Raw genomic sequence first — 8,721 nt, 5'->3', positions numbered from 1 at the left:
CGCCCCGCGCGGGCACACGGCGGCCGCGGCGCCGAGGCGGTACCTTCAGCCGTGCAATGAGAAGAGCCCGGGAGAACCGACCGGCGCCAGCGGGGAGCTCGGCTGCGCCCGGGTTGCTGCTGCCGCCGCGGCTGCTTGAAACTCCCCAAAGTTGAGAGCCGGAGAGAGGCTGCCGCCCGCCGGGAGCTAGAGGGAAGGGAAGTCGGAAGGTGCGGAGCGACAGGCGCGCGGACCTGCCGGAGACACCGCGTCGGCCGCCTCTCCCCGAGCCCGGGAGGCTGCCCAGCTCCGTGAGTGGTTTTCTAGACTGTGGCTTGCTGAGTGTTTCCGTTTAATTGTTTATAGGATGTATTTATGTGTTTTTGTGTCTGTTGGAGGGAGTTAAAAAAAACCAACGCAGGATGCACCTTTTTAAAAATTTGAGTTTCTGACGGTAAGAAGGTTGTCCTAGAGTGTGACTACATGTCTGTTTACAAGCAGGACTAACAACCCCCCACCCCACTGGGGGAAATGCATTTAACGGTAAAGAGGCAACATAGAGCTCCTCAGTTTAACAACACCCATTTCAAAAGTTATTGGGAAGAAAGTAAGGGTTAACTAGGGATGGTTAACTTCTGCATTTACCGCCTCTTAAATATTAATTGTTTACCAGGTTCCCTGGTGGGAGGCTGAGCTGGTGGAAAAGACGCCAGGAAGAGACTCTGGAGGCGACCATAATGTCTTTACGCTTACACACGCTGCCCACCCTGCCAGGAGCTGTCAGACCGGGCTGCAGGGAACTGCTGTGTTTGTTGGTGATCACGGTGACTGTGAGCCCTGGCGCCTCTGGGGTGTGCCCCACCGCTTGCATCTGTGCCACTGACATCGTTAGCTGCACTAACAAAAACCTGTCCAAGGTGCCTGGGAACCTTTTCAGATTGATTAAGAGACTGGATCTGAGCTATAACAGAATTGGGTTTCTGGATTCTGAGTGGATTCCGGTATCGTTTATGAAGCTGAACACCCTGATTATTCGTCATAATAACATCACTAGCATTTCCACGGGCAGTTTTTCCACAACTCCAAATTTGAAATGTCTGGACTTATCATCCAATAAGCTGAAGGCAGTGAAAAATGCAGTCTTCCAAGAGTTGAAGGTTCTGGAAGTGCTCCTACTTTACAACAATCATATTTCCTATCTTGATCATTCGGCATTTGGAGGGCTCTCCCAATTGCAAAAGCTCTACTTAAGTGGAAACTTTCTCACGCAGTTTCCTATGGATTTGTACGTTGGAAGGTTCAAGCTGGCTGAACTGATGTTTTTAGATGTTTCTTATAACCGGATTTCTTCCATCCCGATGCACCATATAAATTTAGTGCCAGGAAAACAGCTGAGAGGCATCTACCTTCATGGAAACCCATTTATCTGTGACTGTTCCCTGTACTCATTGCTGGTCTTTTGGTATCGTAGGCACTTTAGCTCAGTGATGGATTTTAAGAACGATTACACCTGTCGCCTGTGGTCTGACTCTAAGCACTCCCATCAGGTGCTTCTGCTCCAGGATAGCTTTATGAATTGCTCAGATAGCATCATCAATGGTTCCTTCCATGCACTTGGCTTTATTCATGAGGCTCAGGTCGGGGAAAGACTGATTGTTCACTGTGACAGCAAGACTGGTAATGCAAATACCGATTTCATCTGGGTCGGTCCAGATAACAAACTGCTGGAGCCAGATAAAGAGAAGGAAAACTTTCACGTATTTCACAATGGAAGTCTGGTTATAGAGAGCCCCCGTTTTGAGGATGCTGGAGTGTATTCTTGTATTGCAATGAATAGGCAACGCCTGTTAAATGAAACTGTGGATGTCACGATAAACGTGAGCAATTTCACTGTGAGCAGATCCCATGCTCATGAGGCATTTAACACGGCTTTCACCACTCTCGCCGCCTGCGTAGCCAGTATCATTTTGGTACTTTTGTACCTCTATCTGACTCCATGTCCCTGCAAGTGTAAAACCAAGCGACAGAAAAATATGCTAAACCAAAGCAATGCCCATTCATCCATTCTTAGTCCCGGCCCTGCTAGTGATGCTTCCACTGATGAAAGGAAGGCAGGTGCAGGTAAAAGAGTGGTGTTTTTGGAACCCCTGAAGGATACTGCAGCGGGGCAGAATGGGAAAGTCAGGCTCTTTCCCAGCGAGACAGCGATAGCTGAGGGCATCTTAAAGTCCACCAGGGGGAAATCCGACTCAGATTCAGTCAATTCAGTGTTTTCGGACACACCCTTTGTGGCGTCCACTTAATTTTGTGCCTGTATTTGTATGATGTCATAATTTAATCTCTTCATATTTAACTTTGTGTGTGGTCAGCAAAATACACAGCAGGACAGAAATGGTGTCGTTTTTGTTTTGAAATAGAACCAGATGGTCTCTTAAAATGGTTGATAGGAAATGAGATAAAGCATTTTGGTTCCTAAATGTGCCAGAGAAAGATAGCGTTGTTTTCCAAAGTGTAGGTTCTAGATAACAATCTTTTGGTCTTTAGCACCATTGCTTGTTTTCAAGGCTGGCCCAGAGGTGAGATGACTGACATTGTCCCTTTATTCCAAAGTCTCAAGAGAAAAAGGAAACTTCATATATTAGTGTTCTTTAAAAATAGACTGCTAATTTCTTAGGACCAAAGTTGAGTTACTTGAAAGAAAAGCACCAGTGGCCTATTTCATTTTTAAAAGATAGTGAAGGAAGAATCCATATAAAATTGGATTTGGGAATGATTCACCCCAAATCACTATTTTGGACTAGAGTAAACAGACTATACTGATAAAATTTACTGGATCTTTATAGATATAACCACGTCCTATATAATGTTAGATAAATAGTGCAATAAAAGTACATTTGTTCACCCTTCGTTCCATTCTGTATCCTTGTACAAAAGATGCCATTGAAAGTTTAAAGACATCATTATTTGTTGCCATAAACTTGTGGGTGCCGATACCCAAATTGTCTTGAGTAGCTTCTTACATCTTTGTTCTAGCAGGCTCATGTTTGTTCATGTGGTTGTGTGTGTGTAAATCTTAAATTCTGTGAATTATTGAATAGACCTTACTGTATTGTGCTTTGGACATTTAAATTAATGTAAATATATGTGATCTGTGACTTGATGTCTTGTTTTATTTGGCTATTTAAAAACAAATCGAAGATGTGTTATGTAATCAGATTATGATAGTTTGTGTAAAGCAACACCTATAGCAAATCTGTCTCTGAAATTCTTGTAGTATAGAATTTATTTTTCCAAGAGTGGGGGAGAAGGCTTTGATGTATTCTAGACAAATTTGTGCCTCCTATATCACATGTTACTCTGATATCATTCTGCACTTTAACCGGGTTTGGAAGACACTTAAACTTTGATTTTGCAACACGTGAGAGCCCAGCAAACCTCCTTATTATCTCTGTCCCTGCCATGAGGTAATCGAGTAAGCTCAGTTTCTTCAGCTGTAAAATGAAAGTTTCAGACCCAGTGGTGTTTTTGGTTTCTTTCTGTACTCGAATCGATGATTTCCTGTTGGTCTTAGCTCCATCACAGACTCACACTGGCTTTCTGAAAGTTACCGTGGATTGATGGACTGTAGGAATGGGATTAAGATAGCCTAGCACAGCATTCTGTGGTTCAAAGTGGTGTTCCGGATCTTCAAGTCCAGCTCCTTGCTCTTTCACAGGGATGAATGAAGCCCCAAGAGCGTAGCCTGTTGTGTAAGGTTGAACAGTGAATTAGTGACAGAGATAGAAGGGATCTAGGGTTCAGCATCCTCTGTGGAATAGAGAAGAGGCCCACAAGAATGGTTATCTTTAACGGGAGGGGCATGGAGAAGGAACCAAAAAATCAGACAAAAATGTGGCCAAGGGGCAAAGGAGAATCAAAGATTTTTTGTAACTGGAGCTAAGAGAGAAGAGAATTAGTAGAGGAGGAGAATAGGCAACAGTGATAAATATTGCAGAGAAGTAGAGAAGAACAGAAGATCAACCATTGATTTTGGCAATGGTGGTTTTCTGTGAATGGATGGTGAGCTCCCTAAGTGCCATGTTGATTCGGACTCTCAGTGGACAGGCTGGGAAGCAGGGGGTTAAGGAACACGTGGCCTGGAAGTCTCCCTTTAGGGTAGAGGATGCAGATGAGTTGCTCAACAGCATTGAAAATTCCTTATGGCGTGATATTAAAATTACTGCTTCTGCCTCTCAAACACTGACCTTACTCTTAGACAGTATCCTTCAAAGCCAAAGACGCTGCAAGCACGTTTTTCTTTTTCTTTCTTTCTTTCTTTCTTTCTTCTTCTTCTTTTTTTTTTTTTTTTGCAGTTTTTGGCCAGGGCCGAGTTTGAACCCACCACCTCTGGTATATGGGGCTGGTGCCCTACTCCTTTGCGCCACAGGCACCACCCTGCAAGCGAGCTTTTTATTCCAATTAATCATTTAAATAATTAGGAAAAGTTTTGCAATTTGCATACCTTTGGGAATCATCCCCTCATTCCTCATTGGAGAAACTTAGACTCAAGAATACTGTGATTTGTTTAGGATCACACAGCGAGGCTGCACACAAGGAAAAGCTCTTCCGCTACATAAGTTCTCTCAGGATGGAAAGGCCTGCAGCAATGGGCCATGAAATAGACTTTGGTGAGAGAGTTAGGACCATTCCCTGACAAGGAAGTTGGAAAGAGGATTCCCATAATCAGTCTTCTCTGCCTCGGATCTCTTAGGTCCTTCTGGTTCTCAAATCCTTGATCCCAGAAAGTAAGTGTTGTATTTGGCAGGGAAATAAGGACAGTGGTAGGAGGATGGAGTTAGTAGAGCCTGATCTTCACTGGTCCTAATATTCCCTTAGTGAAAAAAGAATGGGCTGAGTTGAGATAGAAACTAAGATACTTAGAACCAAAACAAAAGAAAAGAGAAAAAAAAATCCTGAATACTAAAAAGCAAAGCTGTGTTTTGAGTGAAAATAGGAAGACATGGAGATAAAAAACATGAGCTCAAGTGCTGTGATGTAGAATTTTTAATTCTTGGGTACATCAGTTTTTTGGTAGGAGCCTGATTGCACGTATTTGAAATGTAAGAACGAAACTAATGTGTGCTTTATACATTTGTCTCACTCGAAACCTTTATATAATTTTCCTTCCAAGTAATAATCTGGATTTATGTGACTGAGTTATTCTTTTAAGCCATTTCATATTTTTTAGTACATACCTTTGAGAGAGGAAGGCTCACTGGAGAAATCAAGCCAAGATCAAAGAAAGTGAAATTTTCCACAGCATAGAGTATTTTTTTTCACTGGAAGGAAGATACTCCGTCTACTATTTCCTCTATGCTTCTGGTATGATAGTGTATAATTAATTGTGAGTTACATTTTTACATACATTTTTAAGATGTATAATCTGAAAGAATGGCCTAAGAGATTTTTGCATTTATAGTCCACGTCTGCATTAGTCCTCACTGTCTGGCCTAGAGACATTTAAATATATTCATTTGCAGCACTAATTGTGTGAATTACTTGCATGGAAAGATGGTTTTTATTTTTATAAATAAACATTTTTCTAAAATGCCCATCAGAAGGGACGTAGGTGAAACTTACGGGGGTGGAAACATAAGAGGAACAGGAAGACACGCTGTCAGTCCAAATTCTGAGACATTTGATTTGGACCATTTTGCTAAGCACTGTTGACACAGGATTCGGCCTGAGTATCCTGCCACATCATTGGCTTGTCCTTTGCCACAGCTGATGATTGCTTGTTGCCCACTTCCAGTGTCATCTGGCTTACCCACTGATCCAGCCGCAGGTCCTACGCGAAGCTTCTCAGTAGACACTCGGGGGACAGTTAAACAAGGGATTCCAGCACCTGGCCTTCTGCATATTCCTCAGCCACAGATTCAGACTCAGAAATTTGGGGGTAAGGCCTGCCCATCATTTGTTGTGCAATTCCAATTCTGCCTATTTTCATGCAACACATCCTGAAATGGGCCCATAGCAAATTTTGTGCTTGAGGCTATATCAAAATACAGTATTCTTATTTGCTCAATGATATATTAATAAAAAGAAGAATCTTAGCCATTTACAAAACATTCCAATATATTAGAAGAGCAAGAGTTTGATTCCCTGACACTAAATGAAAGGTAAATTGTCAGCTCTCATATATGATTTCTATTTTTCTAAGTTAGGAGCTATGGAATTATTTATTTTGAGATGGCCAAATTTCTTCATTTGGAAAGCTATTTTTAGTTTGAAAGGAGCTACCACAGATCATAACAAGAGCTTTGGAGCTTTCAAATTTGATTAGATCATAGTAAAGTGAGGGGGTATTCCGAAGGTGTTTAAGGGCAGATTTTATTATATCTACAGACAACCAAACTCCTTTGCTTTTCCATTGTATTAGAATAATAGTTTTTAAAGGGAGCAGTAAGATTCTTATCATGGTTCTCTCATCCATCCTTACCTGGGAGTCAGCCCCGAAACCCATGCTTTTTTGTATTATATAATAACACAAAAGTTCATGTGGAAAGAAGATGATTAGTTTTCTCTTGAAAGTATTATTGGATGGTAATATATAAAAAGTAGAAATGAAGATTCTTATAATAACCTCTTGAATAATTTTAAGGACTGTTTAAGGGGCCCTTGTGGATAGATTCCAGGGAAGGGAGCCCGTTTACAACAAGGGATCAGAGCAAAGAGAATGTGGAATAATGGACTTTGTAAATTGTAAAATGTGCATACAGCATTTATACTGGCTTTAATTCATTAAACACTTACTAAATACCAGGCACACTGTGAGAGGTAGTGTTTCTTTATTATCATTCTCATCACAGAGCCTTGCAAGGGTGGGAGATATTACCCTGTTACAGGTGGGACAAGAAACTCAAAAAGGATAAATTATTTTTCCAAGTAACCCAGCTAATAAGCTGTTTTTATCATGATAATTCATTTAAAAAAACTGCATAGTTACTGTATAGGTGCTGTACCAATAGAATGACTTCATAAAGCCAGTGGCTTTACAGATCATAAATAAACTCTCTGTAAGAGTGAATGATGGTTACAGCAAGTCTGAGGAGAAGAGGAATGGGAGATCAGGGGATCATAAGTCATAAGAAAGGCGGACATGATTTTTTTCTTATAAAACACAATGTGTCACAAGTAGCAAAACTGGAAATCTACTTGAGAAGATAGGGTTTTCATAGACTAGGCACCCTCCAGTCCATGAGCTAGTGCACCTCCACTCTGGGTGCACTTCCCACATACGCTATATTAATATCAAAATAAGTATCTGGCTTGGTGCCCGGAGCTCAATGGGTAGGGTGTCAGCCACATACACCACATACACCAGGGCTGGCAGGTTCAAACCTGGCCCAGGCCTGCTAAACAATAATGACAACTGCAACCCAAAAATAGCTGGACATTGTGGGGGCACCTGTAGTCCCAGCTACTTGGGAGGCTGAGGCAAGACAATCACTTAAGCCCAAGACTTTGAGGTTGCTGTGAGCTGTGATGCCATAGCACTCTACCGAGAGCAACATAGTGAGACTCTGTCTCAATAAAAACCAAAAAACAAACACAAAAAACTAAGTATCCTCTTTCTTATTGTAAACTACATATCAGACTATTTAAATGAGTAACTGATCGATGTCAGTATGTTTTAATTAAAGATGACCTGAATTTTGAGTAAAAGTTCTATTTTTTTTCTTTTTTTTTTTTTATTGAATGGTAACTATGTACATTAATGCACTTCTGGGGTACAGTGTGGGGTTTTCACATGCAATCCGAACTACTTCCATCAAACTGGTCAACACAGCCTTCATGTGTAAAAGTTCTATTTTAGTGAATATCAGAGGATTTGTTTTTAAATTTCTAGAGAAGCAATAGAGACAATTCAGACCCATGAGGGAGTTTTCCAACTCATTTGAAAATTTGATTTCTCAGGATAATTTTTTAAATTATTTCACAGTGCAGCCTCACTTGCTTACTTGGTCAAACCTTCCCGTAAGGTGACATGCCAGCAGAGTAGCAAATATACTTTCAGACAATTTTGTTAGCATCCACGAGATCTTAGTGTCATGGAGTTGAGCATTATAGGATCAAGGTGATGAATGGCTGGCAATAACCAACATTAGATGATTGAGCTTTGATAGATACTGTGTAGCCATAAATTATGTAATAATGACTCTGTCCTCTTAAAGAAGATTAGGCACAACTAAGAGAGTAAACAAATAAACCTAAAGCAACTGAGTTGATTTGTCTGCTAGTGACTATAATGGAGGTGAGAAAGGAAGATAATTGGCCAAGACCTTGTTTTGACCAGCTGAGCTAATGTGGCATGGGCCTTAACACTAGGTAACCACAGCCCGGGTGCCATGCAAGTTACCTTAGCTAGGATCCCTACCTTCAGAAAGCTGACATTTTAGGGAGGTGATGTAAACTACTTAATAGAGCTCTGGCATGAGAGTGATTTATTATCATTGTTGATCAAATCTACGGGAGACTAGGGACCTACACATTTCACACTCAGCCTCTACATTCACCTCCACCACAGTTAAGATGAAGTCTTCTAAATGTGTCCTAGCTATATGCCACAAGGAGTGAGAATAATAACAATAATGTTTCTAACGTTTCTTATACGTAAGTCCCATCCTAGGGCTTTATGAATTTTGTCTCATATATGTAAGGAGAATATTATTTTCATGTCCATTTCACATATGGAGAAACTGA

General features: G+C 41.1%; 1 protein-coding gene across 1 annotated transcript; it reads left to right on the top strand.

Moving 5' to 3' along the window:
- The first annotated feature begins 5 nt into the window (after positions 1-5).
- On the top strand, positions 6-3,231 carry AMIGO2 (adhesion molecule with Ig like domain 2). The gene is made up of 2 exons (XM_003793558.1): positions 6-290; positions 653-3,231. The coding sequence occupies exon 2, from the start codon at positions 717-719 to the stop codon at positions 2,280-2,282; it is 1,566 nt and encodes a 521-aa protein (XP_003793606.1). The 5' UTR covers positions 6-290; positions 653-716; the 3' UTR covers positions 2,283-3,231.
- The last annotated feature ends 5,490 nt before the right edge of the window (positions 3,232-8,721 follow it).

Source organism: Otolemur garnettii, unplaced genomic scaffold, assembly GCF_000181295.1.
Source record: "Otolemur garnettii isolate 467f Iridium unplaced genomic scaffold, OtoGar3 scaffold00070, whole genome shotgun sequence".
NCBI lineage: Eukaryota > Metazoa > Chordata > Mammalia > Primates > Galagidae > Otolemur > Otolemur garnettii.
Note: the sequence above shows the minus strand (reverse complement) of the source record. Positions and strands in the feature narration are given on the sequence as shown.

What these genes read in the sequence shown, in the direction of transcription:
- AMIGO2 (XM_003793558.1), top strand. Translation starts at nt 717, where the DNA reads ATGTCTTTACGCTTACACACGCTGCCCACCCTGCCAGGAGCTGTCAGA.